The sequence below is a fragment of the Gymnogyps californianus genome, chromosome 2 (assembly GCF_018139145.2).
Source record: "Gymnogyps californianus isolate 813 chromosome 2, ASM1813914v2, whole genome shotgun sequence".
In the NCBI taxonomy this organism is placed as follows: domain Eukaryota; kingdom Metazoa; phylum Chordata; class Aves; order Accipitriformes; family Cathartidae; genus Gymnogyps; species Gymnogyps californianus.
Window position 1 is genome coordinate 12,229,719 of NC_059472.1, and position 17,885 is coordinate 12,247,603.

Genomic DNA, 17,885 nt, shown 5'->3' on the forward strand with positions numbered 1-17,885 from the left:
TGTTTCCCCAGGAGCGTGGCTCTCCTGGCGTTAGCAGCAACAGGATCTTTAGACCTCGGCTCCCCAAAACAGATGAGCACTGCTTAGTTTCAGTGCAATGGAGAGTCTCAGGGACCCTCAGTACATTTAGCGTACGCTGCTAATGTCCCTACGTAAGGCACATGCATCAGTGTTGGCAGGATGTGAGCCATAGCCTGTGTGCACATATAAATACCTAATTTTGACCACAACGTTTTACAAAATTTGGCACAGTGAGTGTGAAAACTGAATTACTTTAAAAACCCCATGTTTTATATAACTTACTGTAACACCCTTAAATATCGTCTTGCATTTGTGGGACAGGATGAATAAACAGCCCCACATAGTCTATGACTAAAGCGGCTGTTGGCTGCCCTACACCAGGGTTGTAACTTCGCGGAGTACTTCCAGCTCAATGTTCTAAATCGGTGGGCTGAGGCAGATGTTTTGCACCAGAGCGCGCCGAATTTGGGCAATTTCGGCGAGTGCCACCAGAAAAACAGTTTCTCCGCCGAGTGCTAAAAATTCAGGGCGGCGCTTGCTCCGAGGGACGGGGGACGGGACCCGGCACCCGGGACCCAAGACCCCGGCGGGATCACGGCCTCGCCGGCTGCGCCCCCGGGAGCCTCCGCGCGCCCCGCGGCAGCGCGCGCGCGCGCGCGCCGGCAGCCGGCCGCGAACCCGCCACCCCGTCGCTCATGGGCCGCGCGGGGCCAATCAGCGGCGGCGCTGGTGACGCGGCGGGGCGGGGCGTTGCGCGCGGGCGGGCGCAGCGCGGCGCGGGGCCGGGCAGGGCGGGCAGCGGGCGGGGGCGGGCGCCGCCGCCGGGGGAGCGGCGGGCGGGCAGGGCTGTTCCTGGAGAGAGCAGGCAGCGGATCGGGCGCGTTAGCTGCAGCCCGGTCCGTCGGGGCTGGCAGGGACCCCCCCCTCGGCTGCGCCCCGAGGACCGGCTTAGCGCGCAGGCTCGTCTCTTTTGATACAGATACCTGTTTTTTTTTTTTTCCCCTTATTTTTGGGGGGTGTGCGTGCGCATCTGCCCAGCGCCGCGCAGCTGGCGGGCTGCGGGCTCCCGCTGCCCTGAGCGCGCCGCCGTGCCGGGAGGCGCGGGGGGCCGGGGCGGCCGGTCGGGTCGGGGCCGTTATGCGCAGAGATGGATTTTGCGGCCGCCCGTGCGTGGGAGGATAGTGCCCGCTCGGCTCTGAGTCCCCGGGTGCTCCTGAGCGGGGCGGGGAGGCGTGTGTAGGAGAGAGGCGCCGATAGCGCTGGATTTTATTTTTTTCCCCATTTGTAAATTTTTAGAGGTGTAGGCAGATAGGGGTTCAGGTGTGTTGGGTTTTTTTCCCCCCCCCCTTGTTGCTTACATCGGCTTGTTCGCTCCCCCCTCCCGTTTTTTTTTTTTGCGTGAGGTGGGACACTGGGGTGTCTGATTTTTCTTTAGCTTAGCAGTGAAATTGCAGCAGTTTCTGCCTCCTCCACTGTGCTCGAGCGAGGAAAATGGAGGCTGTGATAGAGAAGGAATGTAGTGCGCTTGGAGGGCTCTTCCAGACCATCATAAGCGACATGAAGGTAAGAGACTGAAGGGTCCAGGAGGGGCCCAGGTGAGAGGAAACCTCTCCCCACCTGGCCCGGCAAAACTTTGCGCCATGAGATGCAGCTGCATCTGGGGGGGTGGTGGCGGCGTGACCTCCCACCCCACCCCGGCCCTGGGCTGCCGCTGCTGCGGCCCTGATCCTGCCCCAAACGCTGGGTGTGTGTCCCCCACTGGTGGAAGAAGCCTGGCGAAAGGGGCCCCTTGTAAATGCTTCACCTCCGTGGTTTGGGGCTTGCGAGTTGCTTGCAGGACACCACCTCTCCCTCCCTCCTTCCCTCTTTTCTCTGTCACTCCTGCTCAAACATGCAAGCTGTTATCTTGCACCAGGGTCAGCGTTTTCCAAACCCGTCTCTTTTTTTAATTTTTTTTTTTTCCTCCTCCACCTTTTTTTTTTTTTTTTTCCTCTGTTTTGGGCTGTCAGATCGCTAGCAGAATAAATGCAGCGATAAAGGCACGGTGCATCTCAGCTGTGGGGTGGGGCTGGAAGGGGCAATGTAGGGATTTCTGTGGCATGCTGATGGGCGCGATGGAAAAAAAAAATCTCAGCCTGGAGATGCTCAAAAGTTGATGCGTGCCTGGATTAAAATTGCTGCTCAGTCGGTTATGTGGTATTAATTTCATGCTGTGTATGCACATGGAGGTGGTATTTGCTTCTTTCTGTGGATGAATGCAAAGGTCTCAAGTTGCCGGGTCTCTCTTCTCTACCAGCCACCAGAAATCTCAGGCTGCGCCGACCCCTTCTGCCAAAGGGTCCCTTTGAGAGAGGCGCTCCCAATCTATCCTTGGCAGCCAAGGGCACTTCTGCAGGGTTTTCTTTGGACGAGTGGATGCCTCCCGCCCTTTGCTCGTGGAAATAAATAGCGTAAAAGCATTGCTGTGTTCTGCCAGTCATGCCTCCCCCAAACCCCAGGGCTCGAGGTGCCCTGCCTCCGGCACACGGCCGTACTGCAGAATACTGCAGTGTTCCCCTGGACAAGGGCAGCTTGTCTTCTTCCCAGGGCCGGTGGGGAAGGATGCAGTTGTCGGGAGATATTGAGGGACACGTCAGATAATGGGGGGACCGCCGTAATTTAAAGGCAGCAACTGTGTGTGCTGCGATTCTCCCAGCCAGGGGCATGGGATTTCTTTGGGTGTTTTAATCATTGCAGGGCTGATGAGCAGGGAGGGCTGTGGGAGAAAGAGCCACCAAGTAGTGGTGGAGGAGGACGAGGTCTGCTCTAGGAGGGAGCCTGATAGAGGTGAATGGCTTCTAGTGTATTTTTTTGGGGGGTGGAGAAGCTGTTTGCACTAGAAGTTATTTTTTGGCAGGGGTTCATATGCACTTTCCTCTCAACAGATCTTAGGAGACATTTAATTAAAAGCATGGCTTGTCAAGAGCAGGCAGATTGCAGAGAGGAGGGGGAGTGTGTGTGTGTATCTGTCAAGACAATGCTGCAGTCCTGGCGGTGGCGTTCCTCGGGCTCTCAGCCCCCCTGTATTTTTAATAATGACTGCACTTTAAAATAAAACAACCACCCCCCAAAAAAGCAGGAAACTATGACAAATCCTGGAATTATTTTAGTGGGCTGTGCAGGGAACACACAGGAGATGCTCTGTTCCAGAGTGCGGTTTTGGGTTTCAACACAGAGGGACACTGAGTATGTTTATTCTCTGCTTCTTTCTATAAGTGATGCATTTGATTTTTCTTGCTCTTAAGCAAATGGGCCTTTGCTGTGTTGGTTGTTGCTGTTTGTTGCTGTGCTGTAACAATTCCCATTGTTACTTGCATGGGAATGCTGCTCGTCAGAAACATGTTGACATGAACTTATGGAGATGGGCACAGGTGTGAATATTTTTTTCTTAATCCTCCGTAGTAGTGGAACCTGTTTTGTGAACTGGCAATTACTGGGGGGGGAGGTTTGGAGGGAATCACAGGAGATCTTTAGCAGCACGGCAGTTGTTACAGTTTAAAAAATCTGCTCGTTATTCAGCATGAGTAGAACAAATAATTTTACCTGTAGTTCAGTTTGATGCAGCTAATGCCGTACTGCTGATGAGATGCACTAGGATTCTTTGTGAATTGTGCACAAAGGATAGTGACAATTTCTAAGAAGGAGTAGCTATTTTTTGACAGCTAACCAGAACCTTTCAACTAATCATACCTTTAGTAGTAAAGTGAAAATTAGCATTTTAAGTACTGTTTCATGTAGTCAGGTCTGTGTGGGCAGGCTTCTGGCAGAATCTTGGAGACATTGCGTAGGGGTCTGCCCACACATACCCAAGTGCACTATCTGTGCCTATTTCTCATCGCAGGCTGTGATCAAGGCCCCACATGCCCTGCAGTGCTGAGGGATTTGCTGCAGCATCCACCTTTTTTTTTAAATAAATAATTCGCAGGTTCTTTTTATCATATGTATTGCTCTGCCTTAAACTTCATTGTAAAGATAGTAGGGTTAATCAACAGCATATTAAAATTACTCTGAAGTCTTGCTAGTGGATGCAGATGGGTGCTGCAGCTGAGGTGATGAAGATACAGTACACGTGGACTGATTTTTCTTTCTTCACAGTAACACAGAACTAGCTCAGGTGTACCTGCTGTTAATTTTGAGCTCTCCTTGATCTCGACAAGGTTACAGAAACTGGAATTATAATCCTGAGTAATGTGATTGTTTCCATTTGTCTCCATTCTGTGTTAACTTTGAAACTTAATGAGGGCAATATATGCCAGTGTGACTAACACATCACATTTTTTTTGATAGCAAGATTATCTCTTGCTGGCTGAGGTCTCTGGAACTGCCTCTAATATTTTCACCAGAAACTCCAAATTTCTCTCCATCCTCTACCAAAAATAATTTTGTGGTTAATACTCAACAAAACAAGCTCCAAAATAATTCAGCGTAAAGCTAAGTGATTTAGAGAAATGATATTATTGAGTTAAATGTAAGAATGGTTAATAAACGTCCCATTTATACAGCGCTTTAATGTACATCTGGAACTTCAGTTCCCTGACAAGGGAAGTCCATGTCTTCCATGCAAAACAACGGTCACATTTGGTGAGTAGTATGTGGTGTGCATGGTGGCAGGGTTGTTTGTGGAAAGTCCACAATGGGAATTGTACTTGGCCGTTGTGCTCTAGGATTGGGCTTCGATGCTTTGAGGTTTCAGGATCAGATTAAAGAATCATAAAGGTGGGAAAAAGTCTGCCCATCCCATCCTTAAGTTTTGGTCCATTGTCACAGCCCTGGTGTTTCCTACGGTACGTCCCTGAGTACGTGGCACTTATAATTTGTTATACTCTTATGCAAGATCTTTTTCAAAGCAATCAAAGTTTATAAAAGCAAAAATAAAATGTGTGTGTCCCTTCGGAGGAGTAGTTTTGTGTGTTGCATGCAAGCGCCATGCGGTTTCTCTTTGAACGCGGCATACTTTCTGTAGCGCCCTGTGGGAAGGGAGTATTTGATCTGAATGGTTTGTAACTCATTTCTGGCAATTGAGAAATGAGATGCTGTAATGTGCTGTTAATTTCAATATTTCTTGTAGTGCAAAACAAATCAGCGCAGATAATTTTTGGGAGGGCCTGTTGCGGATGAGTTTCAAAAGATCTCGTGTTCTCAGGCAGAGCAGATTCTCTTTAATGCTGCTTTTCCTTCTGAGTCTTGATTTTACATTCCTTTTCATCGCGTTGTTCTCTGCTATCTTGAAGGAAAAAGAAAAACAAGAGAACACCTCTGAAAACGTTGAAATTGGCAGTGTTTGTAGTTCATCACTTGCTTGATGCTGGTTCTTTTGGTTTTTGCACGTTCTTTATTTGTCTCGCCTCTTCTGCCAGCATGTGTTTTGGCAGGGCAGAGGCTTGCTGTATGTGTATGGAACCGACACCCTTGGGGTGGGCATGCGGGGAAGATGAGTAATGCGCAGTTGGATGAACACAGGTTGTCTGTGACTTCGTTTATACCAAGTGGGAGGATTTACTAAATTTTTGTGGGTCTGGTGTGGATTACCAATTGGTCTCACTCGTTTCCCTGCATGTGAGGGACGTGCAGGTATGAGGGGGACTGCAAACGTTGTCCTGTCGGTGAACAAAAACAAGGTTCCCAAAGGAGGAGTGAAATTTTAGAAAATTTAAAAAATTCTTTTATTTTAAGTGTATGTGCCTTATTTATAGTCGTTTAGCTGAAAACTCAATAAAATCAACCTTTTGCTTTTGGCAGTAACCTCTACCTTAACACCATAAAGGAGGTCAACCCTTCCTTTCACTCCATTGCTGCCACTGGGACTCTGGGACGAGCCGGTGGTGCACCTTTGCTTTCAGCCGTGCAAAGCGCTTGGTCAAAGCAGAAGAGAAAGACATGAACATACGGGCATGAGAAACATTTATGTTTTTGCAGCCTCTTATCTCCTGTTAGGAAGTGACCAGTGAGAAGCAGCATTTTAACCTTGGTTTTTGTGGAAGATGGAGCTGGGGGGTGGCCACATCAAGGATTAAGAGCCGTTTGTTAAGTAGGCCTGATTTGCTTGTGAGGGACGGCCTTGTGCTATTCACGCAAATAATATAAACTGAGTGGAAACAAATATTTGATGGAACAAATAGAAATGCTGAGGCAGTTACTACGGCAAGTACAGCTGCAGGTCCTCTGCATTCGTGTTAATCCAAGGGACAGCCCACATGTATCAGAGAATCTGGGCAAATTTGTTTTACCCTGACATGTCATAATACGACAGCTCTTCTGCAGCTGTGCTTTATTTGAAGCTTGGGATCTCTGTGGAGATTAGGAATCTTCAGTTCAAGGATTTTAAGGTCTAGTTTCAATCCAGCTGTTACGGATGATAACTATTGTAAGGAAAAACAAATATTTCATGTGCAACAGACAGGTACAGGCTTGGAGAGGAAAGGGCATCTCTCTCCTCCCTTTCCCACACGTGCTGTGTGGCACTGGCATGTCGCTTGCATGACAGTCTTTAGGGCAACTGATCTATTCCAAACCTAGCAAATCAACGTTTCTTCCCCTTCCCCAAAAAGTGTGAAATGAGTTCATTTCCACTCTATGCAACTCTTCTTCCCAATTTTTTTTTTTTTTTCTTTCCCCCTTAAAGGTTTTACCACCAAGGCATTTTGGGCTCAGCTAGCTGCACTGACTTCTTACCCCTGCTGCTTCCCAACAACCTGCTTGCCCAAATGGTTGGTTTGCGTACACTGAAATTCCTTGCCTTTTCTAAGCAGCTGCAGTATCTTTCTGTAAACATCTCGGAGGGGGAGGGATTGACATGCAGCGAAGGCTGAATGATGGTGCAGGAAGAGAGCCACCGCGTGCCTGCTTAAATACTGGGGTTCAAGCAACAGGGCATAGCTGGGAACATACTTTCTCACAAGTAATTTATTTTTTTAGGGACACATTCTTTCTTGATCCAAATACTCTTGTGTGAGCGTTAACAATTTATGCAACTGCCAAGCATTCGCTACATAAGTGTGTACGAGGCTGGCTTATTCTGTGGCATACCCAGGGCAAGGATTTTTAATGTCTTTTAAGAGTACTCCTTTTGGATCTGGCAGGGTACCAAGAGCTGCGTAATAGGGTTTGCGAGGTTGTAAGTGTGGAAGGAGTTGTGCAGCGCTGCATGAAACACAATTGACTGAACAAATGTTGGAGGACAAGAAGTCTGTGTAATTACAGGCTCGGCGCTGGTTAATGCCTAACAGAGAGTGATATTCGGGAGAGTTTGCTGCTTCCTTCCTCAGTTCTCAGTGTGCACGAGCTCTACCAAGATCTTTGATATAAAATACCTAAAAAGCCCAAATGTTTTTTTCTATGTTTTTTTCAAAGTACAGAAGTTGCAACAGTTGATGGAGTATTCCTGTGAATCTGTAAATAGCATCTTCTGCTTAACAGCCTGTGTGTTTTCAGCTTCTGAGAAACATTTTTAAGGTTCGTGGTCTACCCAGAGACAGTGTGGTCTTGAAGATAACCAGAAGGCATTACATGGCAGAGAGCAGAATAGGAACTGTATCCAAAAAGGTTTTTTGGTCTACTTCAGAGCATGGAAAGATGAGTACAGAGAGGTTTGAGTTAGTACCATGAAGAGGCTACTCTTTAGAGTAGAGTAGCCTCTTTAGGCTACATATAGAAATGCATTTCTGTCTTCAAGTGTATGTTTTCAATTTCAAAATTATGTCTACCTTGATTCTGTACAGTGCTGAGCACTGCCCCGTTCACTGGCATCGGTGCTGACCTTTAAGGGGGTGGATTGACTTCTTTCTGCTGGGCTGTGAGATAGCTTGAATGCTGAGATGTTTCGAAGGATTGGAGACAAAATGTCTGGTAGCTTTGTGGTTAAGACCATAGCAGCTTTCATCTTCAAAGTGCTCTGTGTGTGACTTAGCTCCAAAGAATGGCTCCCATTTTACAGAAAGGCAAGCTATGGCTGCAGGTTCAGTGACTTCTTTCCTCTAGGACAAGAAGGAATTGAGTGCATCTAGAGCACAGAATTAATGAGGGGATGGTTTTTAAGCTCCCAGTGTAATACATGTTTCTATCTACACATACACACCACTTTGTTGTTACTGCTTAATAGGTATTGCTCTTCCCCCCCTGTGATAACGCAGTGTTTGCAGGCAGAAGAGGTGGCATCTACAAGTGACTGATCAACTCTCAAAACAAGTGTCTTGAACTCCTATTCTGTAACTGAAATTATGGGACATCTCAGTTTCTTAGTGGAGAAGTCTGACTGGAGCATCTTAACCATAGGCTGGTAGATCATGAAGAATTTGGCCGTCTGTCTTGTGAGGCTGTGTGTGAGCTCTGTATTTTTCACTCTTCTGGTCAACAACAATAAGCGTTGTGTAGTTAATTTTAATTCTAGGATGCTAGCTGGAGTATAAACGTCATTTAACAAATCACCTTGGATATTTTTAAACAGAACACTTGCAGGAATGAACTTGTGTTGGTGTGTGCAATGCTAGCGATGAGTGTGTAACTACAGACATTTGGTTCATGGTACAAAAAGGTTCAGATTTGTTCACATTCTTGTCTTCCACATAAACTGCTACCATGCTTCTCACCCAAGCATGAGATTTTTTTTTTTGCCACGTAAGTCAGTGTCTCTGAAGCCCTTTGTGTAGTGGCTTAATTTGGGATTTTTTGTTAATAAAGCTTTATTTGTGATGAGATGCCTCCTAACAAAATCGTCCATGAGCAAACCTCATGGATGCTCATTGTCCATGAGCAAACCAAGTGTCTAACTTGGAGCTTGAAAGTGATTATTTCTCTTCTCATGAGTGACATGGAGAAAAAGTAGCCTGTGACAAGCATAGTTGCACTTTACTGTCTGGCAAGAGCCAAAGTTCATAAGGCACTAAAAACTTTGCTACCTGGCTGCTGCATTTTCCCCAATGAGGTACTTCTGTGGTCAACTCAGACGCTTGTCAGTACTTTGGCAATAGATACTGCCACTTCTTGGGTCCTGGAGATTGTTTAGACTGCTTGTGTGATGGAGAGTATGTTGAGTGAATGCTCAGAAATTAGGGTTTCCCTTTGCTTGGGAAGAAGTGATGAGACCCTGGTGGTGTTGGTAGCATTACCAACACAGGGCTGTTGGCTTGAGGCTGTCCTGTGTAGGCATTAACTTGAATGACTGCCTCCTGATATTTTAATTATCTTCGTTTTGATCTGGCTGAAATACTGTGGGTTTAGAAAATAGCTGCCGAGTATGCACGGCGACCACTTAATGATTGAGTGGATGAAAGGCAGTATTGATGAGTCTCTGAGGAGAAATCTGCTATTCAGGCTTGCAAACTTGTTTAGACCTGCAGGGAAGAATGTGGAACTAAATGCTTCCTCTGGAAGACTACTTAATGTCCAGCTTTTTTAACGTAGCATGGGATAAAAGGTCTCCAGAAGCTGTGGCTAATTGTTTTTATCCCTCCCCCCCTTCCCTCTTGTGAATAACTTCCTGTGTTTAGAGAGGGAGAGACTGTATGTTTATGCATGATGTATTTTCTCACAGTATAACTTTTGTTTGCTAATTACCCAATCTTGGATTTAAACCACAAAGTGGCTGCTTTGGAGCTGATTTTCTTCATCTTACAAACTATGAAACTGGGCTGCGGACGGTACAGATTTGACGTGGTCCCTATTGACGTAGCAAAGAGGCCCACGAATTGGCTTGTAAGCCAGGATGCTATGCAGCAACCAAGGGGGATGAGTTTTCACAGGTCCTTGCTGTACTACAAATTGAAGTCACAACCATGGGGCAACTGGTATCCTCCACTGGGGATGTTTAAATTTGGGCTAGCGCAGTGCAGGCTTTGTTATAATACAAATTGAAGACTCTAGAACTCTAACAACAGAATGGTACCAGACTTAGGTTCCCTCCCCCTTTAAATGGTTAGTGAGGTCTAATAGATACCTGTGTTCTTGCTAAGAAGTGCTGCATTTCAGTGCTCAGGGAACTGGGCATTCTTTAGAGTTCTTCAGGTGGTTTGGGAATGTAGAAATAACTGATATCTTTGTGGGTTTTTTTCCCCAGTGGGGTGATTACCCTTTTCGGGATTTTCCTGATTGGATTTTAGTCTTGACTTTCTCAAGATATCATGCCACTATCTGTTTTTCTCAATGTTCTAATGCTTTGTTTAAACTGAAAACCAAACAGTTTTGAAAATACTGAAGGAGTGGTTCTGTGATGCATGGAAGAAATATCTAGTTGACAGGTTTTTTAATAGCATATGAGATGTCTTTGGTAGTGTTTTGTTGCATAATTTGCAATGTTGTGATAATTTATCACCTTGTGAAAGCAAAGCTTGGCATGCCTGTTTGTACTGTGCATGCTGAGGGAAACTCGTTTCTAACCCTGTTGTTCCCTAAACAAGTGGCAGAAATAATGGAAATAGATGTATGGATGCAAGACTTTGATTTTAATTACCCCTGCCTTCTTTCCTGAAGGGTAGTTACAGGTTAAATGACATCTTAATCTGATTTTTGACATGCTTTTACTTTCACTTGCATGCGCTATAATCTCTCAAACCCTGAGTCTGTACCTGTCTCCTCCTCTGTTCAGTAATACACGTGTTCAGCTCTTGCTGTGAAATCCTGTGAAGTTCATGGCTTGTCTTTTGCTGTTGATGACTTTTCATTCCTGGCCCAGCAAGCGTTCTGCATGAGCTGAGAGTCCCTTTTGCTGCAGGAGCTAAGCTCGAACTTCCCCTGTGCATGGCAATACCTTTAGCTTAGAAGGACAGAAGGGACTTTGCAGTCAGGTAGTCCCTTTCCTTGCCTTGTGGGAGTATTATGCTTTCCTAGAAGACCTCTATATGAATGTGTTACTCTTCCTTAAAGAGTTCCAGTGAAAGGAAGTGCCCTGACCTTTCAGAGTTGCCTTTTAACTGATCTTATAGTTGGATGGACTGTCTAACCTGAAACTTCTCTGCTGCAAGTAAAACTGATTGTTTCTTGTCCTGCAGCATTAGAAAACAGCTGATGGACACTATCAGTCGGATGCTCTTGAAATCAGTATCAGGACTTTGTTCATTCAGTTCTGGTTTTGAATTTAAGAAACAGGGGGTGGATACAGAGGGTAGATTTAGATTGGACATAAGAAAGAAATTTTTTTTTTTTTTTTTACGATGAGAGTGGTGAGGCAGTGAAACAGGTTGCCCAGAGAAGTTGTGATGCTCCATCATTGGAAGTGTTCATGTTCGTTTGGATGGGGCTTAGAACAACCTGATCTAGTGAAAGATGCTAGAAAGAGGCAAAGCCAACAAGCAGAATGTTTTGGATGGAGAAGAGCAATTATGAACTTTGTGTAAGATGATGTTCATTCTCTGCTCATCTGTGTGTTGCAGGAGCTTTTGTGGCTTATTAAAGGACTAGGCAATCCTATTCATGAGTCATGGACTTGGCTAAATCTGTGGATTGCACAGAGGAACGTATTAGTGTTTGGTAGCGCTTTGTAACTCTTGCGGTTGTGGCTGGCCAAGTGCCCTTTTCCCTAGTTGACTACTGATTCTTTCAGAAAAGAGGAAAAGCTTCCAGTGCCAGGTGTTAGCTGGGAAGGGAAACTGATTGTCAACCATTGCATCTTCCCATGTGTTGAGACATCTGTGGCTGGAACCCTTTTTTTTTTTTTTTCAGGCTGTCATTGTTTTCCAGTCCCCTTCCCCTCCACTTTTTCCTGTTTTTGCCTGTTGAAGGCCCCCTGGAGAAGTGCTAGTCTCTATGTGCAAACCATACTTGCTTATCCAGGCCATTCCTTGTGTGTAACATCTGTGACTTTGTGTGGTGTCTAGCACAACAAAGTCTCTTTGCTACTTGGTGGTAGTCTAGTGAATGCCACAGAAATGAGGCATTTCATAATAATCCTTGTGATTCTGAGATCTGATAAAACTATGTAAAAAAATCTTTTGTTTTCGGCATAATTTACTTTGGAGGGGTGGGAGGACGTGTGCAGGAGCAAAGTTACAATTTTTGTTCCAAAGAGAGATGTATGGTATTTGGATGTGTTACTAGGGTGTGAAGCTCAATAACAGTGATGTATGTTTGGGACTCAGCTTTTTAGCTGGTCATAGTGGAACAACTATGCTGAGAAGGAGAATTCCTAACTCCTGTAGCCTGTGTAGTGTTTTTTTCCATTTTATTGAAGTCTGCAGATAGTCATTGTTCAGTACTCTTCTGGAAGGCATACAGCTCTTGCTTTGATAACCAGTGAGATAAAACCAAGGCACTGCCTGCCTGGTCCCTTTCTCTCCTACCTCTTTAGCTGGAACAGCCAAAATTAGACTCTGAATTTGCTTTACTGTAGAGCAGCTCTCTGTCTCTTTCCCCCTGCCCTGAAAGTTTAGATGGGTTGTTGCTGTGAACAAGATACCAAACTGTTTCTGCTGTCTTTATACTCGGTGTCCCAGCAAAAGCTGATAATAGGGCTGAAAAGCCTTTCTGATAAATGAAAGCACTTAAAAGAATGCTGTCAAGGGTTTTTAGAAGATGTGATGCGTCTCATCTGTGGGAGTTGGGGTGCATGGAAATAAATTATTAAAGGAAGTAAGTGGAATTTTTTCTTAATGGAAAAAGAAGAATCATAACTTCTTAGCAGAAGGAGTGACAGAACAGTTTTAAACTGTCAGGGCCGCTGATACTCAAGTTGTAATCTTAAGTAAATACAACAATCTGGGTTCCTATTCTTGCCATTAGATGTAATCAATAACAATTTCAGTAAATATGATCCTTTGTTGCAAGTCTACCCTTCCTTTATTGAGAAATCTCGGGGTCTCTTCTCACTCCTACTGCAGGATTGCTGGCCTGAAAGGAAGGGAAAAACAAACTTCAATAACTCTCTTGTAGAATTGTGTTTGTGTAGGGTGGCTGTGCCGGTTCACAAAAAAAAAAAAAAAAAAAAAAAAATTCTTCATCCATCCAGGGTTTAAATGCTCCTTCCAAAGCTGCCTGTTAGTGATCATTGCCTGCTCTTCCCTGGTGTGCTGGGCTGACCTTGGCCAGCTGCCAGGCGCCCACCCAGCTGCTCTCTCCTCCTCCTCAACAGGATGGGGGAGAAAAGAAGATGAAAAAGCTCATGGGTCGAGACAAAGACAAGGAAGTTGCTTGCCAGTTACTGTCGTGAGCAAACCAGACTCGACTGGGGAAGATGAAATTTATTGCCAGTTAAAATAGGTTTGCATGGTGACGAAGCCAGACAAATGAAAACATCTGCCCACGTCCACGGGTCTGGATGTCAGATGGGATTTCACTGAATGAAGATGGTCCCCCTCTCCTTCCCGCCCCAGCGGCAGGCAGGGAGGACCCGTCTCCAGGAGCTGCAGCTACGGAGGACGCCGTCTGGCAGGACACTGGGGGTGTGGGTGTCTGGCACTTACAGGTGCTTTGCCAGCTCAGCCTGGTGCCTTTCAAACACTCCTTGTGGTGCCTGTCCCTGAGGGAAAGTAGTTTCATGTCCCTAATTGCGGACTGGCTACATTGGTGACAGGCACGAGGCACCATTTTGTTTTTCAGCCCTGAGGCAGAAAGGTGGTTTCCTGCCTGTGTTCAGCATAGATTAGCTGGAGCTGGGCCCTCAGATCAGGTGACTAATCACCTATAAACTGACTAATTAAGCAATAGGGTAGCATAATGGCATGTTATGGCTTACCGGTGACATGCCTTGATGGGCAGGCAGGTGAGCAGCTGAGGGCCGGGCCCTGCTGAGCAGCTTGAGGGGACTTGGCGCCATGGAGTGCCGTACAGTAATGGTGAAACACCCATTTCACGGAAGACATGTCAAATTTTTTCATCTGATGGTGAAGAAATAATTGGGCACAAAGTTATTTGGGGGGAAATAGTCCCCGGATTAAACCATTAACGATTTTTAAGAAAACCATTTAAACAAACCTGCACCATAACCGCTTTCTATTTTAACCTGTGAGGAGCTAAAAAGAGGATTTGTGACCCAGATTCCTGTAGCAGCTCTTCTCTGAGTGGGGCTGGAGGTGGAGGAGGCGTGCTGCTTTCACAGATAAGGCCAGGGCCTGAGTAACCCTGACACTGAAAGGGGCGAAAATTTATTTCCTTTATCAGCCGGTTGAAATCGGAAATTGCAGAAGGAGCAGAGGAAGCTCTGGGAGAGACAGCATTTAAAAATACTGTGTTATTACTCTTCGAAAGTGGCTTTACGTCGCAAAAGCACTTCTTAGACAAAGACATCGAATTCCACCTGCTGTTTCTTTGTGTTTAAATTGAGAAAGTAATACATGTCGAATCAAGGATGAAGTTTTATGGCTCTTGTGTGGTTTTCACCACCATTAACGTTTCTCTTGACGGCCACTTTGACAAAAGCAAGAACTATTGTAGCAAATGTGGAGGTGAGACACAGAGTGATAGCGGGGCTGCCATGCTCAAGGTGTCACACAAAGAGATCTTGGAGAAGGAGCGGCTCCCCAGGGTACTGGAGCCTTGCAGTGTTTACAGCACTAGTTTGATTCCTGTGTTATCTCCTTGGTTTGTCCCGACAAGCATCACTAAATGGCTTCCTTGCTTCCTAGGTGCTGGAGATGGGATAAAATCCCAGTTATTAGGTCCTGTGAAGTGGTAGGTGTCGTGCAGTTCTGCTGTAGGTAGGAATCAAGGGGGTTTTCGTTTCAGCAGGGATATGGTGGTGGAAGTGTTTTTTGGAAGAGCTCAAAGGGATGACAGAATTTATGTGCAAGACTTGAGTTGTGTGTTACTGAGAGAGATGAGCTTCTGGATGTGGCTTCAGAAGGGAAAAGTGAAAGCAAGTTATACTGGAACACAGATAAACTCTTAATCTTCAGCTGAGTTTATTAGAGAGAATTCAGAGTTGCAGGAAACATCAAGAAACTGCAAGCTGAGCAGATAATGCAGGAATTCATGTCACTGGTGCAAAACTGCTGAAAGGTTTTCTTTAACAATTGGAAAAAAAACAAAACCAACAAACAAAACCTACCACCCAAGTTATTAATTCAGTGACATTTAAAAAAAAAAAAGCTGCATTTTTCTACTGTTCAAAACCAGATCAGGTGCTGTCGGCCAGTGTAGGAGTGCCCAGGTGAAGAGATTGCATTGATTTCAACCAAACAAATAGAGCAAATTATTTGAGCTGTTACAGCTTATTTAAGTAGGCTTGGCTTGAAGAGAACAACATTTTTAAAGACAAAGAATAAATAGTCATGGAAATGTTTGGTGACTATTCCAATTTTGTTTGCTTTGTGGCCAGCCTGGCCACAAAAAAAAAGAAAGGTGTTTTCTTCCTGAGCTGTTTTGATAGGAGTGTCTTAAGCTTCCCTGTGACACCAGCCTTGCGTTCAGCTGCTTCAATCTCCTGGATGCCATCAGGCACGTTTGGCTGGATAATACACCACCGAGACGGAAACATAATCAGGCTGCTTTGGTATCCTCTGCTTGCCGGCTTGCGTTTTGCTCGAGAATCCAGTAAAGCCCTAGGCCCTGCTGTTAATTGTCAGGGCTTTCAGGGCTCCTGGCATACACATGCATAATGCATATACGGCATGCAGACAAACGTTGAGAGACGGGGTTCAGAGTAGGGGATTTCAGGAAAACTAATAGGTTTAAGGAAATAGCTTTCCCCCCCCCCTTTCAAATAATTGGTGGGTTTCTTTCATTTTTTAAATGTCTGACAGTTTTTGCTTAGCACAAAGCACTTTATATTCTAGGTCTCGCCACCCAGATAACTGGTATTTTCTCTTTCCCCTTCTGCATTTCCCACTGGCTCTGATAATGAGGTTTTATGAACACCTGTTTTACATTGGGGGTTTTTTGGGTTTTTTTCTCCCCCCCCCCCCCCCCCCAGCAAAAAATCCGCAAGCCTTGCTGAAAAATATGTAGAGTACCAGTATGCTTTCCAGTGAATGTCTGGGAGCTGCCTTGCTGGGGTGTACCGAGGAGCTGTCAGCTTTTGGGGAAGGGGCTGTCTTTGCCCCAAGCAGGACGCAGCCTCTTATGGCAGTGTGGGCAATGGATTTTGTTTACTTACAAAAAGCAGACCAGTTTATCGGGGTGGATCAAGTTCGCTACAAGCAACTGCACTTGCTTGCAACCTCTTCCAGTCAGAGCTGGGGTAATGTTAGCCTTGAGGATCTGCCTTATCTGGGTTTTATTGTGTCGTTGCTCTGGTAACAGCAAGTCTTATATCTTTATTAAAGGAAGCAGGGATATTTTATTTTACTCTCTAGACTCCAATCAACGGGAAATTTTGAGGTTTCTTTCTACTATGGTTTTTGCTGTTAACAGAAAATTTGCACTTGCTCTGCAGAGAGCAAGTTAACCTTTTTTTGGTCTAAAAATGATGGGGTTTTACTGTAAAAATCAGCACTTTTTTTTTTTTTGAACTTCGGAAAATAAAGATCAGAACGTGCAAGAACACTTGGTGTCCATATTCTAAATGAAAAACTGGGCTTTTAACACAATTTAAAAAAATGAGGAAAAAGTTTACAGGAAACTTGGAAGTCAAGAAGAATTAAATCTGCTTAAAAACTTTGCATACATGCTATGCCATGCTGCTTTATCAGCTTCAATTCAGAAATCAGCTCCAAGGTCATTCGGGACTGTTTTGGAAGCAGGTCTTGCAGTTACAGGGCAGCTGTTGGGAAAGTTTGTTGTCTTATTGCTGGTATGCCTTTTCTGTGGCCAATTGCTGAGTTACCTTGAGACAGTGTTTGAGGTGGTCTCTTGGTCAACTCCAATCTTTATCGTAATGACTTTAAAAAATATTCTTATTTATTTTTTAAAAAAGAGGATGGGAACCTGGTAATGACACAGAGAATCCATTTATAGAGAAGAACAACTGGGATCCTGCCTTTGGTTTTGGGAGCTTCTCTGTACATGTTGTTGCAATATCCTAGCACCCCACTTCTAATAGGTTTGGTTTTGCTGTATCCATCCGAAGTAAGGCGTTTCTTTTCTCAGCTTCAGTTGAAATCCCTCTTCTTGCCCAGTGTTTCTATTTGGAAAATCTGTAAAGCCTCCTCAGAGGACCTACTGTTTCATCTGGATTCAGAACCAGTTGACGTTCCATCTGCTTGGGAGTGGTGTCTAAGGATGTGAGAGAGAACTTGCTGGGAAAATACATTTTGGTGTTAATGGATTAGGATTTAGTAAAGTCTTAGTTATTGCTTTACTTCTAGTTTCATTTGATCTGGAGTATTCATTACAGAATGCTCAAATTAAGTATTCATTATTGTGTTTTGTTTTTCTTGCAGGGAAGTTACCCAGTGTGGGAAGATTTTATAAATAAAGCTGGGAAACTGCAGTCTCAGCTCCGGTAAGTTTTGTGTTAGAGAGTCAAGGTCTCCTACAATTCCTTGTATGTGCAAACATTAAGATTAAATGCAGCTTCTGCCAGGATAATTTGCTAAGTGTGTCCTAGTAAAATTGTGCATATTTCATAGTCAACAGCTATGCATGTAATTTTTCACATACTACTGCTGCTGTTTTAATGTGTTTAGGAAAATACATAATCTACCACCAGCTGTACATAATAAACATAAAATGAGCTAAATTTCATGGCTTCTGATGCAAAATTGGAAAGATAGTTTATTGTTGTTTAGTGAACACACATTTGGAGTTAGCCCTATGTTGTCCTTCTTATTAGTGTAGAATACAGCAGGTTTATATTAGAAGAGGGCTCAAAATATTAAAGAGTCTTTGGTAGTCTTAACAGCACTTTCTTCTGGCTTAAAAACGAAGGGAATTCCTGTGCTGGATCATTTAACAGTGATTATTAAAACTTACATTATTGGGGTATACTTTATGAATGACATTCTGGATTACTTAATAAGTGC

The 17,885-nt window shown here is 44.8% G+C and overlaps 1 protein-coding gene across 13 annotated transcripts in view; it reads left to right on the top strand.

Annotated features, from left to right (window-relative positions):
- The first annotated feature begins 922 nt into the window (after positions 1 to 922).
- Positions 923 to 17,885, top strand: part of MTSS1 (MTSS I-BAR domain containing 1) — a 125,342-nt gene continuing 108,379 nt past the window's right edge. For all 13 annotated transcript variants that reach the window (XM_050891414.1, XM_050891410.1, XM_050891419.1 and 10 more), the window contains exons 1-2: positions 923 to 1,584; positions 17,304 to 17,365. In XM_050891414.1, coding sequence (XP_050747371.1) covers positions 1,513 to 1,584; positions 17,304 to 17,365 — 134 coding nt within the window. In that variant the 5' untranslated portion in view covers positions 923 to 1,512. The remainder of the gene's footprint in view (positions 1,585 to 17,303; positions 17,366 to 17,885) is intronic.